The following is a 23,528-nucleotide window of genomic DNA, read 5'->3' on the forward strand; positions in this document are numbered from 1 at the left end:
CTGCATGGAGAGTGGAGGTTGGGTGTGAGGGAACGGGAGAGGGACTGGTCTGAGTTGGTGAGCATATCTACGGAGGACGGTAGTTGAAGGTTTCACCATAATGCTACAAATAAGGGGAGACAAAAGGGAAAAAGGGAGAGAAGATAAGTGAAAATTGGTGAAAACACATTAATGAAACATTCCCCATTCTGCCTGCTTCTCTCCGTTTGTCTATTTATAGCCACCATAGAAGCTTGGCTCTATAGGGACCGCAATGTTGGTCAGTTGGTCAGTCCACCACTGTGATCCCGACTGAAATATCTCAACTATGATTGGATGGATTGCCATGAACTTTGTACACATATTCATGGCTCATTGGAAAAACCCCGAACCAGACATGTTCAGATAACAGGGCTTTTCTTTTGGATTTATATTTGTATTGATACCTTGTTGAAATGTATTAAAAAAGGTGGCTTTTTGAGTTTGTGTGAGATGCATAGATACACTGACAGATCCTGAAACCATAACTTAACAGTGCAGCATGAATTCTGAATGAATGCCAACATTGGATTGTATTTTTCTTAATGATCACTTCAACCAGTGATCTTCGAAGCCAGCAGTGCATGAGACTGGATGAACAAAAGCTTTTCACCAGCAGGAGGTCAGTAATTATACTGGGGAGTGGAATTTTATGTTTTCAGATATAAAAAAATATATATATATTTCTAAAGAGCAGAGAACAAACAATGCACTTTCCTGCTTTATTCTAGTCTCATGTTCTGTTTCCAGCATATTGAAAACAACATTGCAGACCTGTAAAAACCATTACCATGTCATTGAGCGTGTTTGTGTGACTGATACATTGAAATATGACAGAGATGAGGTGGCAAGGCTGAAAAACAGCAAGTTTAGACGAGCCAGTCAGAGACAGACGAAACAAGGCTGTTGCCACTGAGCCGAAGCTGAAAAGAAAATGACTGAGTGTGGGAGAGCTGAAGCAAAAGGCACAATGACTCACACATCAGCAGCAGGGCTCCTCAGACATGAACTGGACACATCTGAGCTGAGCTCTGCCCTCAAAATCAACACAGCGCTCGTCTAAAAGCTGGCAGGGGCTACAGGGTCAGCGTGTCCATTTACACAGGTGGATTGGTCTGCTTCTAATTTTAGCACAGCCTTTCAAGTTCAAAATATATGTGAGACGTTTCATTGTCGGTTAGTTTTGCAGCCAGAGCTGAGGGGATATTACATGTCAAGACACCTGTACCAACAGACACACCCTTTAAAGCACTGGGTGCAAAAACTAAAGAAACAGCAGCGTAAATCCATGACATCTGATTCACTTATAAACATGAAATGCAATTAATCATAAATGGCAGCATTGATGAGGTTGCTTTATAGATGAGACCCTCACTGCAGTGTGCGTACAGACAATACATACTGCTGCAAGAGGTGTCCACCTTATCTGCAACATGCATTAAAGTTAAAGCACTTGCTCTTTTATGTCAAATCATATTCAATTGATCTCCTTTAAATAATGCACACGTTGTATAGAGCCTACTGGCACAACAAGCTGCCTCCACTTCGTCTAATTGTGCAGGTCTGCAACTGTATTTTAGGAATGCATTGAATATCCATTAACAGGTATACTGCTAATTAGGATGATGTGTCTTTTATCTTGTGGAGTTTAATATAGTGCAGCTAGAAACACGCAGCAGCAGCAGCGGTCATAACAAATAAAGAATAGATGAATAAGATGCTATAAATGTTCACTGGAGGGTGAGCACTAATGCAGCGAGCGCGACAGGAAAAGAAAATGTCAATTAAGTGATGAAATGAATAATTAATTTGACAGCTTTACCTTGAGGTGACACTCGCTCCTTCATCGTCACAGAGCCCGGTTCAGGTGGACCCTACAAATTCAGCCGCTCTCACTCAGTCCAAGTTTAGAGGTTTGAGGATGATTTCGAGAGGGTTTCTTGAGTGATGATTCCGGTTGTTTGGCTATAAATACCGCGGCGGGGCTGGCAGCCAGAGAAACGTGGCTCACATGAACGTAAACAGGCATGGGGACAGGCAAGAAGCGCGGACATAATCCCAGTCCTCCTCACTATAGAGCTCCGGTGAGTCACTTAATGTGGGTCATTGTAAATGTCTCAATCATCAAACTTCATTTAAAGAGGTCATTCAAATTTGAACACACTATTCCTCTAAGTTATCCACCTGTATGGAGATTATATTAGTTTTTTTGTATTATTTAAATGAAAAGAGGTAGGCGCAACAGGTCTGCTCATTATAATTGCTGCAGGTGTGCGCGCGATTTGCCTCGAGACATAGATATATTTACCACTAGATGGTGGACTAAAGCTGCATACCTGACACACTCACACACAGCAGGTGCAATGAATGAGAATGGTACATTAAAGATATTAAATACAGGGTTATAACTTCACTTGCATCCGAAAATAAGCTAAGTATCTAAAAATACGTTTTTGCGTAACAGTTAAGGGTCGGTTTGGTGACCGTGACTGAGTACCTTCATGATATACATTTTCAACACAATAAAATACATTTAAACCAGAAGAAGGCTATAAATTCAATGAAGTTACCTGGATTTCACTCGTGTTTAGTAGTTTCCTTCATAATTAAAGTAAACATTTTGTAATGTAAATGAACAAAAGAAGCATAATTGCATTTGTGTACCCCAATTGAAGATGAGGTTGAAAGTAAGTGAAGTTTCAAGTTTTTTTTGTTAAACATATGTTAATATACTTCAACCAAACCAATACATATTTGACCAAAACAAATGCATTCAGGTAACACTAATGATGTAAAAGGTGTAATGTGTGACGTCCATTTACAACAAAAGTGTTAGAAATAATCAAATCATTATGCTTGACTATGTATAGGCTACGACAAGTAGCCTATACTGTAGATATCACTACAGTTTTAACAGATCCCCTCTTCCCAAGAAAACAGTCTTAAGTTTTATATCCGCTTATGTCTGACTTTACTGTCTTGTATCTTTGCAAAGTTAGTCCTAGAGAAGTGATTTCACAAACCCTCTTCCGAAGTGGAAGACTCTTTTGCATTTCCCTAAACTGATGGTTTAGCCACGTCACAAAGCAGAAACAGCCAATCACATGTCAACAGGAAACAGAGCACACCTGTCGTTAGTTAGAGTTAGAATTAGCATAGTCAAAGTTTTTATAGTAGAAATTATACAGTTTTTCAAATGTAAACATAACCGCCCCCTAGAGCTTCTTTACTTATCTACCAACCAAATTCCACCAAATAATAATGCATTTTTCCACAACCATTTAGCGTAATGTGCCAGCAACAAGCTAGCAATCAACATAAACAAATTAAAGATGCTAACTACACTTACCATTCTGGTATTCTCTAGTCGCTGATTGTGGGAAACAACAGTCTCTTCCTCAGAGTCAAACTAATATGCTTTAATCCTTCAGGTGTTTCCTCTTATATAAAAATAAAGCAGACACTGTTTTTTTTATCTGGAGCTCGCACCGCCATGAATTACCGCCACCGCACTCTCAATACTAGCATGAGCAGCGGTGGGCGGGGCGAACCCAGATCGTGAATAGGTGCTACCAACCTCAGATATTCAGTCTATGTTATTAAGTCAGACTATTTTTTAGTCCATCGGTTAAAAAATGTAGGAACCCCAAATTACGGTGGCCCTGGAGTGCAAGACACCACAGCATTTCAGAAAACACAACAGCATTTCACAAAACGCTGCAGCATTTCACAAAACACCACAGCATTTCACATTGGACGGAAAGGGTATTCCTTAGGGAGAACACTTCTTGTTTGTGATTGGACAGAGCCAGCCAGAGAAGCACTGCTGTGATTGGTTGTTTTTGCTGCCAGTCAAGAAATAACTCTCCGTGATTGGCCCAACACATCAGCCGTTAGCTATTAGCACACACTCAGAGCTCACAGCTCCTCATATCTGTTCAGAAACTGGACAAAACACAGACTGTCTATGTCATGGCGAATACAGTCACTGCTTTATTCATGTCTGTATGACGTTGTGAGTGTGGACGGAGCAGCTACAGGTTAGTTTAGCCTGATCGATCCAATTCCGATTAGGTCCGGGTGGAGTCCGTCTTTTCTCAACGTGTGAATGACAAGCATTAAGAATAACAAAATATAGCTAATTCTCTTGCAGATTGTCTCATTTGATTATGAATGTAACGTTTATATAGGGGAACTACACTGTTAGCAGTAACTTGGTATGCATGTATTTCATGTTAGCTTAGCTTCTTAGCCTGAGCTAGCTCTGTTTACTTCCAGTTCGGAGGCAGCAGGTCCCGCCTCGGCTCCGCCTCTTTGCCCTTATTTGGAGCAGGTGGGATTAGACTCTGACGTCACAGTCGAGCCGTTAGTGGCCGACTCCGCCCACTAAGGGTTTCACGTCAACTCTGCAGAATCCTATGGGTGACGTCACGGACACTACGTCCATTTATATATACAGTCTATATATGGTTTCACCGCGGCTGTCAGCTGTGTTTGCTCCTGTCATTCAAACAAGAGGCGCTGGAGAGGGGGCGGGGCGTATCTCCATGTAAATCCTATGGGAGATACCAACTACAACAAAATGAACATATTTGACCGTGATTTAATTGTAATACTGATAACGGTTAGTAAAAACCATGAATTAACGCTTTGACAAGTCTGCAGATAAGACGGCAGGTGAAAAGCTTTTAAAATGCGTGTTTTCTGAATGGAATCGGACCCATCAGGCTAAACTAACCTGTTGCTGCTCCGTCCACACTCACAACAACATCATCCAGACATAAATAAAGCAGCGACTGTATTCGCCATGACAGACAGTCTGTGGTTTGTACTTGTTTAACTTGTGTCCAGTTTCTGAACAGATATGAGGAGCTGTATGCTCTGAGTGTGTGCTAACGGCTGATGTGTTGGGACATATTTCGCTGTCGGGTGTTGACCATTCACGAAGCGTCATTTCTTGACTGGCAGCAAAAACAACCAATCACAGCAGTGCTTCTCTGGCTGGCTCTGTCCAATCACAAACAAGAAGTGTTCTCCCTAAAGGAATACCCTTTCCGTCCAATGTGAAATGCTGTTGTGTTTTCTGAAATGCTGTGGCGTTTTCTGAAATGCTGTGGTGTTTTCTGAAATGCTGTGGTGTCTTGCACTTCAGCACTTCAACCAAATATAAATCATAGCAATCAAGTGTGTCTCAGAGAAGAAAAAGTAAACTGTGGTATACAATATATAAAATCTGCAGAACTGTCACCCAGATGGATGTTGCACCATTATATAGGCTAAAAGAGTAAAACACGTACAATTGAACACGCATAAAATGTGTGAACATGTATAGTACAGTTAGATTAAACACAATGTTTCATTATGTGTGCTTTTGAACTTTATCAATGGCTAACTTCCCTGACTGTTGGGAAAGTAATGTAAACAAATAACATCAACAAACATGCATACAATATATATATATATATATATATGCAATTTAAAAAGGCTCAAGAAAGGTAAGGGTTTCAGTAGAAAACACGTTGTATGCTCTTCTCAGACACAAAAGGTGTGTCTGTGCTAAATTATGCAAATAGGACAGAGAATATTTTTTCTTTGATTAAAACAGTGTAATAATGGTTCTTAATTAAAAGGTCAGTCGTGTTAATTTTAACCAATTCTGTTATTCCCTAAACTGAGGAAGAGGTGTTAGCTTTGGGAATGAGAGCGCTGCAGAAACCATCTGCTACCACCACCACTGAAGGGTAAATGAAGACTTCAAGTGCTAACTGTTTCTTTATTCATTTTTTGCCCTGGGACAGCTTTCCAAATAGTTGTCTTAATCAAGGTTATAATATTCTTTAAATATCCAGAGTCCCCAATTTAATCTATTAAAATCTCTATAAACGGTATCTCAGAAGTTGTTGTCAGATATGTCTCTGAGGGTTTCGTGATACAAAAAACACTGACTATTTTCCAATGTACCGATGCAATATTGTGTGAATTATACATAGGTTTATGTAATCTAGTTGAATCATCTCTGTGATGAAATAATTGCCATTTTATCACAGAGGCACGCGGCCAAGTGGATGCATGACGTGGAGACGCCAAGCAGAGAAATGGCTGCCATTGAAAGAACGGGGGGGAAAAAGATGTTAGAAATAAACCATCGTGTGTGTGTGTGTGTGTGTGTGTGTGTGTGTGTGTGTGTGTGTGTGTGTGTGTGTGTGTGTGTGGGCCATCATGCTGTTCAATGGTGAGAAGACAGTTGGTAGTAAATGGTTGGCAAATCAAATCTGGTCTGGCTTTAGAGGCCGGCCTGAGGGTAAACATCAGGTTCTCCTTATTTTGTTTGCTGGTTCACATTTGAAAGATTTAGGGTGTGATGTTGTGTTTTATTTTAATCCTAAACTCACATTATTAATTATCTAACATTTTGTACATTGAGAGTATGGAGATGAGTCTTTATTAGGTATTAGGAAATGCAAAGATGAACTGCTGGCTAAATAAATCTCTCTGACATGAATTAATCTGCAGGCCTGCACTGTTAAAAGTGAGCTTTAGAAAAAATGTAAAGAATCCTATTCAATTATTTTAAACATCCTTATGAGTTGTGATCACTTGGCATTTGCTTTTGTTTTAGCTTCATTCTGTCAAAGTGTGAAGTTTAGTTATTTCACAGATGTTGAAGTTTCTTCTGTGTTCAGTGGCTCTCAGGCTTTTGGTTCATAACTCCCTTAAATTGAAGCAATTCTCACTTGAGTGGTGAACAGTTCAACCAAAGAATACTTTTTTTATGTTAAAAATGTATGGTAGAAATGTGTTTTTTTCTCAAAATGAAACTTAGGAGAAATCCTAAAGTTTGTTATAGCAAAGTGTATTAACTATAACGCAGCGTCCACACGGCAGCGTGCGTTGAAGCTTGCCGGCGGGCGTGTCTGAAGCTCGACCAACAACCAATCACATGAATCTCCCGCCCCGGACACACAAGCACGCGGTTTGATTGGCTAGAGCTTGTACTGGCATATGATTTGATTGGCTGACGCTTCAACGTGACGTCACGCTTTGCCAAACTGCATTGTGGTTCCGTCGCGGCGCTTTGCCTCCGTTGCTCGCTTCAAAAGTTGAGAAAAGTTCAACTTTTCAAGCTTCGACGGAAGCGTCAGCAAATCAAATCATATGCCAGTACAAGCTCAAGCCAATCAAACCGCGTGCTTGTGTGTCCGGGGCGGGAGATTCATGTGATTGGTAGTTGGTCGAGCTGCAGACACGCCCGCCGGCACGCTGACAGGAAAACTTCCATTTGAAAGATGCCAAATGATCTCAAGAAAACCTGGTGAAAACATCACAGAACTGCAAAATGTATTTTAATCATCAAGAGTCAATTTATTTGTCATATTCTAAAATGCAAAGGACATAACAGGATTTGAGAATAAATCCAATGTTGAGTGCACAAAAATGTTTCACTGCAAGCGATTATGTACAAGAATGAAATCAACAAATCTTTACAGAAGTCAACAGGTACTGACAACTTTTTGAACCTAATAACGTAGATTAGACTGGACTTAGGATTCATTTTATCACTTTTTTTTCAAACACAGCACATTAATAGATTTACATTGAAGTGAACTTTGCTTGCTGAATCAAAAGTTCACTATTAGTGCATTAAGGACCATTGTATGTTTGTTTGTTTTTCATACATTAAAGATTAGAATCCCATCAAGGTAAATGCTATGGCCTCATAAACAGGCCTGTTAGCAATAACTTGGAAAGATGAACAATGCCCTTCTCATCTGTTTACCCAAACATACCAACCGTTAATACATTGGTTAGCAATTTAAAATTTGATTGTACCGCCATTTTATATTTAACATGGACATTAGTTCGTCATATGAATATTAGGAGTCAATGGTAACCCTTGAATTGTTTTGCTTGCAGCATGAGAAATATATGCCACAAACATTTGGCAAGATGTTTTTTCTGTCAAGTTATACAGAAACACAACTTCAGGTTTGGTGTAAATTATCAACATAATTAGTCAAAAATTTGGGCTGGGTGAAAGGACACATCCTCATAAAGATCGTTGTGTAAATGTGTTTTTTTACATTGTCCTGGTTATGTTTGGATCAGGTAGAGTTAAATAGTTTTTCTATGCATACCATGTCAGTTAAATAATGACTGCAGAAAGGTTTCTGGACATTTCCCCATTCAAGATAAAGACAATCCAAACCGTTTCATAATGATAAGTGCACAATACAGCCAGAGAAAAGTGATGTTTAACATGAGTGAAGAAGAATATTTATACACTTTGATCTTCATGGTTTTGGTAACTCACCCAGCCCTAGTTTAACTTAACCCCACGGGGATTTGAGACTGTTCACCCTTTCTCCCCAGTCCATGAAACAACACTGCATTTTGATGGACATATGCCTCTACTGAATACAAGATACAATGGATTTGAAAGCTATAATTCAGTTTAACACTATGCGTGCTATAGAAGAGAAGCCAAAAACACTTACTATCAGTTTAACTCAAATCAAGTATGAAACTGACCATTTCTCAGAACACAGATGAGTTACACAATTCTTCTTTTCTTTTTTTTTCTCAAACCTTCAGTAGGTAATAACGAAAGTGCTCTGGTCAAACCTGTAAAAAAATAATTTATACACACCCCCATCGTCTGACCGGACATTTTGTCACAAAATTGTTGACGACTGTTGTTCTTATTGATGGTCCTTCACCCATTCACGCTCGTCACCCCCGCCCCCCCTCGGTTTGATTAATTGTCATTTGTTGAAGGGAAGGCAGGCGGGCAAAATGATGGTGGAGCAGGCGGGGCCCGCTAGGGGCTCGGCCACCTCTCCCTCCAACTCTGTCCACGTTGCTTTCTCTGGGCTGTAGCAGATGGTGGAAGACTTATACGCCCCCTGAGAAATAAAGACACAAATTAATATATTATATAAAATTATTATATATATTTTTAGAAATGCATGTAGTCCAATAAAACGGGGGCAACTGTAAAGAAGAAGTCTGGAGATTTTCTATTGTTTTTAGAGCAATGCCTGTGTAGCCAAAGCTAGAAATGGCTCTTATGTCCACTCTTGTGAGATGTTGCTTTATTAACATACAGTAAACAAACACATTGTATTCTAATCTGTATTAGTTTCACATAAACAATCCATATCCTGGTAATATTAGGGCACCAGATGCAACATTTTATTTAATCTGCAGCTGAAAATAGTCCCCAACAAATCAACTTTTTTTCCTGTTTGAGTAAAACTAAAGTATTTATTTCTGACCTGTGCCACAGATATGGTCTAAAAGTTTTGTGACAATTTGATAGAACCTAAACTGTAGACTTTTGCCAGCGTTATCCTTTAAACTTAAATAATGTAATCTGATGTGTAATAAAGTACCATGCTCCAGCTGTAGCCCCCCATGAGGAAGATGCTCTCATCCAGAACAGCACAGCCCGGGCCGCTGCGACCCTCCAGGATGGGTGTCTGCAAGATGTTCCACTGGTCGGCTTTCGGGTCGTAACACTCCACCAACATTACATCTAGATGGGAGAAACCTGTTTGAGAGGGAACGGAAAATATCTTAAAATTATGAGAGCACTCGAGCGTATTACATGCAGGCAATATTGTAGTTACAGGTTACTGTAATTAAACTGCTTGTTTGACTTTAAAGGCCATAAAAACACATATTTGCAATCAGCCTCTCACTTTGGGTTACTTCATAAACATTTCCGGCCATGTTTATACTCTTTTGGTTATTTCTGTGTGTGCTGTTTTTTCTCTGTGCTCCACTCTCTGGTTTTGAGTGGGTGGGAAAAGAGTGACGTCACATATTTCTATGTCACAGTTTTGTTTGTAAATCAAATCTGATCAAACCACACCCACACAGTCCCAATTGAGTATATTAGCTGAGATTTAAACTCTTCATAAACTAAGCATGCTATCTTTCCTGACTTTACCTTCTTTGAATTTAATGCATCATGCTCATCATCGTATGCTGCTAACAGGCCCCGTCACTGTATAGTAACGGTGCGTCCACACGGTAGCGTGCGTTGAAGCTTGCCGGTGGGCATGTCTGGCGCGCGACCAACAACCAATCACATTAATCTCCCGCCCCGGACACACAAGCACGCGGTTTGATTGGCTAGCTCTTGTACTGGCATATGATTTGATTGGCTGACGCTTCCGTCGAAGCTTGAAAAGTTGAACTTTTCTCAACTTTTGAAATGAGCAACGGAGGCAAAGACCACCCACCCCATAAAAATAAGACAGAAACATACAAACAGCCATATACATTTAGTAACTAATCAAAGGCGTGAGAAAACAGAAGAAAATTATTTTTGTGACAGAGTTTAGGCTTCCTAATGCAAGGATTAATTGAGCTTAATTTGAAGCTCTAGTGGTGTATAGCCAATACAATCTTGTATTCTGTACACCCTGTAAATACCCATTTTACCCAAATTAGATATAAAAGCTTAGAAAGAAAGCAAGATACAAGACCGAGCTGTGCATAATTCACATTCAGCATTCAATTTTGCTGATAAATTACAAATGCACAATACAAAGTGTAACTTGAATTCAGTTGTTTGTTAGGTGTATTCATTTTGTACCTTGAATGCTGAAGTGTATTAAAAGGTCAGCCGCCTGCTCATAATAGCAGCATCTCTTTCACTTTTTAAAAATAAAATACATTGGAAAATCTTGACCTCTTTTTTTGTTAATTTCCTGAAACGCTCGAGTGCTTACCTTTCAAATGGTTTCCACCAATAGCATATAGGCGGTCATTCATTACTGCCAGGGCATGAATGGCACGCTTTGTGTTCATATCCTGTTTCCTCGCCCACACGTCCATTATAGGGTCATAACAGTAGAGCCAGGACACATACTCTCCATTGTGCACTCCTCCTGCAACAGATGAACATAAAAGTATCTATTTATTACTGTGTTCAAGTTTATACTGAGGGAAGACACTTAGCGGCCTATGTGAAACACTCTGTAGGTTAACCTGACACACGCTTGCTCATCAAAGATAATCTGATCATAACGATTCATTGATTGAAATATATTGAAAAATGATCTTTAACATACAAATGGTATCCAGGCACATGTGCTTACCGAGATGATGCTAGTTAGTTATTGTTGTTTTCTGTTTTTTGTTGGTAATAGATGGTAGTGCGTCACAGCTAATGGCGCCTTCACCAACCGGCCCTATTCAAACGCTCAAGGTTGGTGCTTTTGTTCCCTTCTTTTAGTTTCATATTGTAATAACTGGCTTGGTGCAGAATACAGAACAATAGTCATAAAATGCTCCGATGATTCAGTGATAGTCAGCGTTTGGAAGAGGAGGATTTTGGTTTATGACAATGTGCGTTGGTGTGATGAGTACTTGATGGATTTAAATGTCACTTAAACATAATATATCCTTATAGATCCCAGACCAAGTATACGTGTTGTATTGAATGTATATCGAGCTGGTTTTAAATCATTTGTGTTGCTGCATTTCATGGCACCTTCAACATTCAAGTTCTTTGCCTGATTATGAATCAAAAAGCACAATTTACTGCTCATTATGGAGCAGAATTACACCTCTTAATGTTAGATTATCATATATTAAGTTAATTAAAAATGCTAATGCATTACTGTGTAAGTAGCACATTTATGTTGCACAGGGTCATGGTGAAGGTTTATTTAGCTACTTAATATAATCTTGGGTAATTTGATCAACGACAATGCATTATATTTTATAAAGAGAATAATCCTAATCTTAGAACTATATCTTTTAAACAAATGGGTTTTAGGATAGGATAAGTGTAAAAGTACCGCATTTACATCTCAACTGTAAATGAATTATTGTCTAACTTGTATTACTAAAAAGTTAAACTACATATACTCAAGTACTGTAAATTAGGTATTTTTACTTTACTTGAGTATTCCCCTTTAATGCAAATTGATACTTTTACTCCACTGTTCCTCAAATCTGGACTCCTTCTTGTTCAGTGAATTCATCTGAAAGACCCACGGATAAACTGTATGCAAGTGTAATTATGTTTAAAAAGCCTCTTTGATTAGCTCAAAAATTAATCATGTGGCCTGTTGTGCCAATCTGCTTATTATAAAGAGCAGAGGGCTAATAGATTATTTGCAGAGGGAGAGGATTTTTTCTTGTCAAAAGAAGACGGGATAATAAGAGTGTCTCTCCTGACCTGATATGTAGATCTTGCCGTTGTGCACGGCCCCTGCATGGGCGGCCAGCGGCTGCGGCAGAGGCGACAGGTAGGTCCACTCGTTGGTCTCCAGGTTGTAGGACTCAACGCTGGAGAGGTAGCCGCTCTCGTTCCTACCACCAACCACGTACAGGTGTTTCTCCATGCGGCAGGCAAAGAAACTGGCTCTCCTGAGGAAGAAAGTGTCAACCAGACATCATCATTACACCAGCAACAACACGTTTTACTGTCCACAGTTTTATCATGGAGTCGAAATCATCTTACATATTACACTTATCGAGACTGGGCTCGTAGCATGCTTACCGGCTATGAGGACTTATCTTTATCCAAGAATTATGACTGTACTGAGTTTTTCAAAAGATATTTCAGGTAGTATGACTTTATAAATTCTATATGAGAAATAGAAAATGTATAATGGTTTTGTGGAAATTGTTAAAAAATCTAATCTAAAAATGTCTTAACGTGTGAAGTTAAATAATACATCATCACATTTACTGTACCTGATTATAGCAACTATACTATAAATAACATTTCTGTATTCAACCAAACTTACCTCTCCTGCATCGGAGGTAACTGTATCCAACTGTTGAATCTGGGATCATAGCGGCTGACAAAGTGAGTGCTGTGCTTTCCTGTAAAGACAGACAGAAATCAAGATCAGTGACACTGATTATTACAAAATGACTTATTGGGGTGAGCTCAGTTCTAATTGGTTTACTTTCCCCCCCAAATTCTTTGTTTTACACAGCACCAATGAAATGCACAAGTGTGACATAGCAAGTCTCCCATCTAATAAAAACACATTATTTGAAAGTCACCACCCACACAGTCACTTTCAGTGTTAGCAGGTGCTGCTTTTCACCGCCAACAAGTGATGACTGAAGTTCTGTAATTGTTGTAAGTGAAATGTTTTTTTAAAACATCTTTAATTATTTGTGATGATGTGTGTTGATATTGTGTTGGTTTTCCCTCGCAGAGCTTAATAAACAGAGATACATAAACACAAATAAATTGAATGTGTGCAGTGTGGTTGTTTTGATACCAAAAACAAAAAGGACAGTATCAGATGTGTTGATCATTTACAGTCTTTTCTTTTTAAATATGGTAATGTGTTACTGTACCACCCCTTCACAAAAAGTACTTTTAACACTTACACATTGCAAATATATGTAACTGTTAATAACAGTAATTTTTCGATGCCAATTATTGACAAGTGTTGAGTGGAGTGTTGTTTGTCCACTCAGAGCTGAACTGGCTCTAGGATGAGTGTGGAAACGTTACATCAACTCTGATGAGATTGAACTTGCACGAACTCTGGCTCAGAGCCTTAATGAAGTAAACACTGACAAATGTCCTGAGTGAAATCACTGGAAAGCATGACGTTCAGTCCGTGGTGTGATCGTACCGTTGGGGTTCCACTGGTCCTCTCCGCCCAGCAGCAGGATGAAGTTCTCCACCTCCACCACGCAGTGATGGGCGCTGTTGTAAGGCATTACTAGAGTAGACGCAGAAATCAAAAGGTATAAATCATTAGAACATGTGAATACAAGGCAGTATTTATATGATCTCTCATAAATGTTCATAAATAAAGATGACATTGCATCGTCAAGTAAGGATAATTCCCCAAAATGAAAAGCAGCATGTAAACCAGGCTGTTAAGGCCACACTTACCGGAGCACTGGTGCTGAAATAAATCAATTCTTAATTTAAATTAAACAAGTACTTCAAATTCAACCTTTGAATTCCACAGCTTTATACTATTGGACTATTACAGGGTTGCCTTTCAAACACAACAAATGGTGGTTAAAGAGAAATGGCATGCTTATAAAGAAAAAGGTCTCAGCCAACAAAAAAAACCAACTACTCTTATCCCCCATAATTGTATTAGGCCACTGTGTAATGTGTGGTTTCGAAGAAGTTCTTAATTAACCTTCACCTGCCATCAATTACAATTTAACAATCAATCCTACTCTTAAACAAATTAACTCAAAAACGCCTGTGTCTCAAATGCACTAGGCCCCAATATACTGTAGGTCTGTACACAATACAATTAGTTCTTATGATTAGATTATCTATCATAAAACTATCAAATATAAATATAAAAAATGTGTTCCTTATGCAGACACTATATTTATTTATTTGTGCTGGTTGCCCCATTGTTTGACAGGTCGACATTATGGTGAAGACAACAGTCCAAGGGACACAGCCCAGTCTATTTCACAATCCTTAGTTTGAGTCAATGTTATAGGATGTATTTCCTCTTCTCATTGCTTTTCGCTTCCATTCATCCATCTACTACAGGAAGTCATTTCTTGTGGGGAATCAAGCCAGTTGACTATTAAACTGGAACTAATGAAAGTACGAGGCAGGGCAAACAGTCTACTGTTTTTTCCGATAATATCTACCTACTTACTCACCTACCATCTACCTACCTACTTCCTATCTACCTTAATATCTGATAAGGCCAATAAACGTCTGTTGTCACCCTCCAGTAAATACTACATGTACTGTACTACGACTGAATATCACAGTGCAATAGTTTTCCCTTTTTCTTCATCTTACATTAAATATCCCACAGCAGCTATTTGTCTCGTTATATATCGAGTATGTCTACCAAATATGATGTTGAATGTATCACACTTATATAAGTTAGCATAAACGGCTACCAGCCCACAGCTGCAACAGGACCCCTCTCTGAGGATTTTCCCTTGTGTATGTTTTGTACTCCCCTTCTCTCCTCCATCTTCTTTTTACTGAAGTGACCCCATTGAGATGTAGAGAAATGGTCTTAGGTGACAGTCATAATGAACATGATCGTGTTCACTCAATAAATCTCAGGCCCGGTGCTTTTTGAGCACAAATCAGTGAAATGTTAAAGCCCACCTGTCTGTCTCCATCAGTCATTTCCACTGTCACCTCCCCACCGCCTGATGGATCACAGTTGCTGCAAAATTAGACAGCCTTGAATCTCATTTCTTTCCAATTGGCCTCTCCCTGCAATCTCACTCTGGCTGGCTGACATGTGCCGGTCCTCTATGGGCGGGGGGGGGGTCTCAGATAGGAACTAATACTACATACACTAAACACAGCTTTATCTTGAAACGAGGGGATTATGCCTGCCTCCAGTGCACCTCAAAGACGAGTGCCATATGACTGCCAAATTCCCTTACATGCTATTTACATTATCATTCAGTCAGCAGTATATAGGACACGCATGGGCGGCTTTTTATTTGATGTCTAGCGACTTGTACTCGTACTAAAAATCATCTTGTACCCGTGTGAAAAGAAGATTATTGCTTTAGAGTATGTCACAGGCTGCAGTATGAGGCGTGCTGCGGGAATATTTTCCTCTACAGGTGACACACACACACACACACACACACACACACACACACACACACACACACACACACACACACACACACACACACACACACACACACACACACACACACACACACACACACACACACACACACACACACACACACACACACACACACACACACACACACACACACACACACACACACACACACACACACACACACACACACACACACACACACACACACACACACACACACAGCGGGATAGGACATCATAATTTAGACCTCTACTCAAGTCTTGTACAGTGAAAAAAATAGAACATCTGTTATTTTTCCTCCTACAATGTGTATTAGTGTACTGATCACCTGAGAAAAAGTATGAAATAATCTAATTATAGGTCCCCTCTGCCCTTACATCCCCCCCCAGGTGTGAACAGCCATAGGAGGACAGGATGAACACGTCCTCTGTGAGATGGATGCCATCACTCCATTCTACAGTGAGCTGCAGGGCTCACTAGAGGGAGTCAGAAACCTCTGCATAGAGGCACAGTCGGGGTTGGTTGAGTGACTCCACAGCTAATGCACCACTGCTGCTCCAGCTCTGACGTGCCTTTAACACCATTACAATTGCATCCCACTGAGCTCAATTCCTTTGTTCTAGCCCATGCTGCGTAGATGAGGTCCATTTGCAAGTGGGGGGGGGTTTTAATATCAGGTTGGTTTAAAAAGAAGAAGAGAATAGTCCAGCATTGTGTCTGCCTTTGTCTTGTGTGCGTCCACGCTGCTGTGGGTACACTAGATGGCAAACTTTACACTGGAATCAGCGAGCAGGAGATATATATGACACACACTAGAGAGGGATCAGATTCTTCCCTAAATTGTGTTGATGAATGTCTTAATCAAGGGCTGTCCCTCTCAGGTTTCGCCTCATTGAAAAGTTATGATTGAATGTTAATAATCTTCTATTCCACATCCATTGTGTGGAGGCTACATAAGATGCTCACTGATGTGTTAAGGGGATGATTTTGCAGTTTTGTCCTTCCACTTGGCCACGGACCATTTGAGTGTTAACTTTTTAGTTTAGAGTGATGGAAATCCCTACTGACCTTTTGCTTGGTGCAGTCTATACCCAGGAGTGTGAGTTAAATGAGAAAATGACAATATAAACACCAGAGAGCTGCAGGCTGTTTTTGTGTATGCACGGCTCCTTTTAGCAAAAATGCACCCAGACAGATGTGGCCAAATATAGATTAAAATAGCATATTACTGCCAGCATTTTTTATAATAAGAGCAGAGGAAGAAACCATAGTCAGAATTGTTCTCTGAATTCAAGACAAGACAGAAGCAATAAACCAGATTCATTGAAAATGCGTGCCATAATGTGAGGATATAAACCGCACAGCACCGAGCTGACAGAAAACAGACCTATGGCTAATGTGTACGAATGAAGAGACACGACTAGATATGGCTACAACCAAAACAAAAGGACACAAACTCAATATATCTGGCAATGATGATGCAAAGGACTAATATGGTTTCCCATTAGCTCGTGTTTGACCTTTGCAATATGACAACAATATAGTGGTGAGCCATAAAAGGTCAGGGAAGACAGGGAGAATAAAGTGCCTAGTACACTCTACAGAGGTGAGTGTCGCAGGAAGTCGTCACATACGTTCTCTAGAGATGGTATTTTTTTTTTTTAAATAGAATACATTCTTTGGTGATATCATGAGAACTTGCATTCAATATGATATCATGAAATCAATATCTCGAACTGTACCCCTGGTATTCATTTCTAAAGGTTATAGGAGATGTCTTTATGTCTTTTATAATTAATGAATTATGTGTATTATCTCGATGCCCAAGACAAATTTCTCCTAAGGGAGACAATAAAGCTCCATCTTATCTTAATAAACGTTATATATTTGCTTTTGGATTTTAACTCACCTTATTTAAACCTATATAAATAGTGATTTCAGGTCAACAGGCTGTGTTTAAGTATAGGGTAATTTAATCTCACGTATTGATCGATTTGAATGTATTGTTAAGATTTGGAGGAAAGATGTCATTCAATATTGTTCACTCTCTCTTTCTGCTACATTAGATTATTAGATTCAAGTAAATCTCATCATGCATCCTGCCACCATATTTCACAAAAAACAAGGGAAACCGGGCATGAAGCTCTCCACAGTGAAGTCACGCTCTGATTAAAAACGTATATTAAAAGTGATAGGGATACATTATTGCCTAAAGGATTTAGGGAACTCCTTCCCCTCATTTTCCATGGAAATTAACCTGTGTTAAAGTCATCCATAGGAACAACTTTTTCTCATCATAAAAGCCACTAACACAAGGTGCCTCGGGTGAAAAAAAAGAAAGAAGGCAGCCGAGCCTTTTGCTACTCACTTGTGAGGATCTTCCATGTCTTTTTTTCGTCGTCATAGAACTGGACCAAATTGCTGGGGAGACGATCAGGTCCAGGAGGCAAACCACCCACCAGTAACAGCATCCTCTTATTGGAACGGATTCTGTAAAGTCAAGAGTGTGGGTGTTAGGAAACAGAACAAAACAGGTATCAAGCCTTGAGATCAAACCTCCAGAAGGCCAAAATAAGCTCAAGCTGAACCTGGAAACCTTTAAATTCTTAATTTACATAATAAGATTGATAGTATTAGCAGCAGTTGCCCAGCGTGTTTTAATCTATCCCTCTGAATATGCTCCATGTAAGAGTGAAATCATCAACAAATTAATTAAAATATAAATATATGCATTCTGTTAATACCTGTTCCTTGTCTGGGTTGAAACACTGGACTTGAAGCTACACATCAGGCCATATGTGGCCATGTTATTATAATTAACAAAACATTGCTCAACAGCGTACTTATCATTTTGATGTGTTATTGAATGGTTATTGTACTCTAAAGATATCTTTTCAATTAGCTGTGAAGCGAGGACGATCCTGCAGGGTGCCATGCTGGAGGCTACAAGAACAATTGAGTACATAAACCTGCCTATACTGTACAATGTCTCCATTTCATTGGCTGCAGTGATTCATGTGACATCATTGAACCAGTGGTGAGATATTCCCTGCTGTTTGTATATGATACATAACGCAAAAGCAGCACACTTTACTGTACATTAACGACCGTTATCTGGCTCCTAATGGATATGAACACAAAACTACCAATTAATCACAATATGCAGTAAAAAGATTAAGAGCAACTGGCCTTTAGTCAGGTTTACCTTTTTCATATTTAACTTTTTTATGCTTTGGAAAATAACCGTCGTCTCGGTACATTCTCTCTGCTACTGGCCGACTCAGAAGTGTTTTGGGGTTATTCATATGCAAATGAGCCCCTGGACATAGATAATGGTGATTAATTGAGAGGAGAGAAACAGTGGCATGTGAAACTAATTATGAGGATTGCTGATTCTTTGCTCATTCAGGTCCATATGTGGGAAAAGATATGTTATTGGGGTAAAGTATAAATAGATACATGTGAAATTATTGTATTTTGACATTCTTTGTGCAACATTATTTGTGTGGTGCTCATTTTTCTGTGCTAATTATTTGCTCTCTTAATATGTATAGGTATGCAGTAAAGAAGAAATTGGCCTCACTACCTTTTTAGCTTTGGCTGTACAGTTCTGTAAACAAAACAACAGCACCATCAATCATCATCTTCCTGACACCACCTGCCTACTTACAGCTCCTTAAAGTGCTGATCAGGACAAACATGGACAATAATGTGAGCGAGAAATGTTTATCCAACCTGAGAACAAGGCGAATTGCAGAGTGTCCCTGATTTGATCAATCCTCAAATGCTACATACTCTAATATAATGAATTCCCTCTGACTGAATTTTTCATTTTTGTTTAATGTATCCTTGATAGCTGTGGTAGTCTTCCATGATTCCAACACAATTACCATGTAATCCTGGTAACAATTAAATTATAGCATTTCAAATCGTATTCATGAGAGTTGCTACACTTCAAATGCATAACCTTTATCTAGTTTGCGGCATCTTGTCTACACTGATTAGAAAGCAATTACACAGATGTGTGAGGAAATAAAGAGCTGTTTTTTCTTCACTGAATCATAAGGTAACCTTGTGGATATGCATACAGTGTAGTAGAGTCAATCAACCAGCAGTCTTCTACAGGAATAGCCACACATTCATCATCACTCTGGCCTCAGACCTCACATCTCAGACTGACCACCTACATGGTCCAGACTTCAGGCTGTAGACCAGACGGCACTGTGTTCACATTTAACAAGTGGGAGGCATGTCATCACCTTCCATCTACTTTCAAAGAGCTCATTGCTTTGTGTTTGTGTCTGCGTTTTCTTTTGTATCTTGGTCATCCTCACCTGCTTGACGTGGTCTGCCTGCAGTGCTGTCTGAAGGGCATCAGGTGGTAGTTCATGGCATCCAGGAGAAGTTTTTGGCACACAGGGTCAGTCCTCATAAAGTCAACAGACTGCACCCTCTCCACCAGCTCTGGAGCAGGTATGAGGGCGAAGCGCAGCCTCTTCATAAGGTCCGGAGCATAGTGCATGCGAGTCTCCCGGTCATGCTCCAGCCAGAGGACTGACATCTGGAAAAGAGCCAGCTCTGACTCCACAGGGGGTGGCAGAGCGTCTAGCATGGCGCACATCTCCTCAAAGTTCAGCAGCAGAACATCCTCCACCAGGTACTTGTTGGCCAATTTCTTGGTCTCATCCAGTCCATGGAGTGCGGCAATCTTGCAGATCTGCTTGTAGTTCTGCACAGAGATCTGGTCGTTGAGGAACTGCACACTGAGCTTGGTAATCTGGGGGATATTGAGGATCTTGCTGACTGACAGCACCTCTTCCACCGTGTCCAGGGAAAGAGTCACGTTGGCAGTGTACAGGTACTCCAGCACTAATCGTAGTCCAATGGAGGAGCAGCCCTGAAGTACCAGGTTATTGATGGGCCTGGCACTGGGGGTCACCCTCTTGTCGTCAGGAGAGGATGAAGGGGTCCCACTGCTGCCCTGGTCCCCTTTGCTCCCCTCATTGTTGATGATATTGTGGGAAGAGAAGAGGGATCTGAAATACTGGGAGCAGGATGCCAGCACAGCTTTGTGGCAGTGAAACTGCTGTCCCTGGGCCGTGAGAGTCACATCACAGAAAAGCTGTTTTCTCCATAAGAGGTTGAGCCCGTGCAGCAGGGTGTCACTGTGTGTTGGATCAAAGGTGGATGTTCTATCACCCGATCTGGACATGACTTCCTGACTGTGAACGCCACCTAGGCAACAAATAAACCATGCAAGCCATTTACCTCAGGTCATGTATTTTTTTAGCACAACACACAGCAGCCTATAGATGATATCAGTCAGCTATTACAACAGAAAGCCGTTTCCCGAGTAAGTTATAGCAAAGATCTCCCGTGCATCCAGCGGGGAAGAGATATCATGCCATGCCAGCCGGCGAGAATCTACATCAATACGGCTTTCAACTTTGAGCTCTGGTCGTAAAGCAACAAACAAAAACGCAGTAGTTCCCACAGCGTCCCACTCTTTTTCATTCTTAACTCAAGATGATTTAAAAACGGGGCTGGTGTCTGAAGGGCGCTGTCAAAACAAACCGAAGATACGGAGATGCTGCGGCGCTTCCCCCTCGGCAACGCGGCTGAAGTTGTAGGATAAGGAAAAAGAGACACGGTGGACGGATAACATGCAGCATTCAGCTAACGCTTATCCCTTCTCCCATCTTGCTGCACAACCCCACAATGAGGACATTACACATCGCACAGATTTTCAAGGAGTCATAGAAAAGCAATTAGTTTGTCTCCGAACCGTCAGCAACACTACGGTGCGTTTCGCGTTTAGCCTACATGAGTAAAGCGGACGTGAGTAGCGAAAAAATATTCACTGAAATACAGTTTTCGGCTAAGTTAAACGTAATATACATATCGGTTGTTTTCTAGACAGTACAAAAAGCAATTTCTACATGCGTAATGTGTATAAACTTAACACAAGCGTGCTGTAACGTTGTAGCCAGATTCACTAAAAGCGCCTGTCACAACTAAATGATGTGAGCAGCTCGCCTGAGAAGGAGCCAAACTTACCTGACTTCAGCTCTTGACAAAAAAGAAAGTAAGCTTCAGGTTCCCAATATTCCTCACTTGGATATTTCCTTTGTTCTCCTTTTAAAGAAATGTCCTTTCCTTTAAAGTCTATGGTCGGTGGTGTCTCAAAATAACCATTGATTCCAACTCATAAAGTCACTATTTCAGGTTATTTGTTGACGTTGATCATTTGTTCTTCTGAATTAACAAGAAGTGTGTGAGTGTGTGAGAGGGAGCTGTGCTTTCTGCAAGAGAAGAAGAAGAAGAAATATACGTGTGACAAATTATGCTACCAAGAAACAACACATCATTATCCTTGGGCCTGGGGCTCAGTGAGTCGTAACGAGAGTAATAGGAAATCCACGGTTGGGGAGAGAAACGGTCGTGCATGGCCGGTGGAGAGAGACCATGCAGGGGTATGGATGCTGGAGAGACTCGCAAAATTATGGCTCAAGGCTATTGTAAAAACTGTCGAGCGTAAATGACTGCGATTTCAAACATCTATGGAAGAAAGAAAAGAGAAAGGGGGAGAAAAACCGAGTCTTTCCCTCGCTGTTATAGAGAGAACCGTCAAGTTTTAGTGCGCATTGCTAATTAGTCAATTTCTCTCTGCCTTCACAGCCCGACGACTTTGCTGCTGAGCTGAAACTGCTAATTTCTGGGACCAGCCTTTTTTTGGCTGTGAACTGGATGGATGAATGGCTTGTCTCGCACAAATGACAAAAAGCCCCTGCCTTAATCTCCATCGCCAAAATAACCCCTCATCTCATTCTGCTCCTGCTAGTCCTTAAAATAAAGAAGGTGTTCTACACAAACTCAAGTTTTGAATCTGCATCATAAATACAACATGCACTATAATGTGCACACATTGTTTATAATGTGGCATTAAAGCATCCCCTTTTTTTATATATGTGACAAAAGCACCATGCCCCACACACACTGTGAAACACAACAAGTGCTGTAAAGTTATAAAACCCTAACAACACATACAGTGTTTTTCTTACATACTATTATCTTGTCTGATCAGTGCTCTGTTTCACAACCTGGGGTCGAGCTGCAGGCCTGATAACACAAAGGGTTGAAACCTAATACAACATCCATCAGTGCACAGTAGTGTGTTGAATATCTAGATTCCATATGCCTACTAACACGTTCAGCTACAAGACTGACCTTTATCTATCAAAACAAGTACATGGAAATAATTCAAATAACTTGTTGTCCTGCGTGACTGTCATAACAATTCATGTAATTCATAGCACAAAAAATTACTTTCAGTCCCGTTTTGTAAATGTAGTTACTGTCATAATACTTAGTCAACCTTACTTCATAGTTCTCTCTTCAGTGTTCAGATGATGTGTGTGTGGGGGGGGGGGGGGAGCTAGAATCTTATCATCTAAATTAAGTGTGTATCAATCCTATAACCCCATACATGAACAATGAGAAAATCCTAATTATTAGTGGGTTGCAGGTTCAAAATAAACAAACAAAATGTGGGCATAATCCGATGAAAAACAGTTTGAAATGACTTATTAGGACAGAATAAACTGTCAGTTAAATAAAGAGCTCAATTAGAGTAAAGAAACTTGCATACAGGACTCCCGTGGGACCAGAAGTGACAGATACCTCACAAGTTACGAAATGACAGATAGGGATAAATGGGTTTGTTCATGTACTATGAAATAGAGCAACACCAAGCTACCGTTAAGCTATAACAGGCCACATATAGGTAGCATTTATTATAGTATATTGTTTGATGTTTGAGTATTTGACAAGCAGGCAGCCTGCATATCCCTCACTTGGTACTGAGAACATCCATTCTACATGAACTCTGTGAGATGACTGATTAGATTGTGCAATGCATCTTAAATA

At 40.2% G+C, this 23,528-nt stretch overlaps 1 protein-coding gene across 1 annotated transcript; it reads right to left on the minus strand.

The window, feature by feature from the left end:
• Positions 1–7,383: 7,383 nt before the first annotated feature.
• Positions 7,384–21,881, minus strand: klhl14 (kelch-like family member 14). Its single transcript, XM_034104958.1, has 9 exons — positions 21,660–21,881; positions 19,937–20,837; positions 17,971–18,092; positions 13,641–13,730; positions 12,789–12,867; positions 12,215–12,405; positions 10,758–10,916; positions 9,411–9,568; positions 7,384–8,921 (listed from the first exon to the last, which is right to left on the minus strand). Exons 2-9 carry the CDS (start codon positions 20,812–20,814, stop codon positions 8,781–8,783), a joined length of 1,818 nt encoding a protein of 605 aa, XP_033960849.1. The 5' UTR covers positions 20,815–20,837; positions 21,660–21,881; the 3' UTR covers positions 7,384–8,780.
• Positions 21,882–23,528: the final 1,647 nt, after the last annotated feature.

Source organism: Pseudochaenichthys georgianus, chromosome 17 (genome assembly GCF_902827115.2).
Source record: "Pseudochaenichthys georgianus chromosome 17, fPseGeo1.2, whole genome shotgun sequence".
Lineage (NCBI taxonomy): Eukaryota > Metazoa > Chordata > Actinopteri > Perciformes > Channichthyidae > Pseudochaenichthys > Pseudochaenichthys georgianus.

Bases quoted from the DNA above. Each gene is read 5' to 3' on its own strand.
- klhl14 (XM_034104958.1), bottom strand. From the start codon at position 20,814: ATGTCCAGATCGGGTGATAGAACATCCACCTTTGATCCAACACACAGT. The intron at 13,731-17,970 runs GTGAGTAGCAAA...CGTCTACTCTAG, and splicing joins GACATGGAAGATCCTCACAA to TAATGCCTTACAACAGCGCC. The intron at 8,922-9,410 runs GTACTTTATTAC...TTTATTTCTCAG, and splicing joins GGGGCTACAGCTGGAGCATG to GGGGCGTATAAGTCTTCCAC.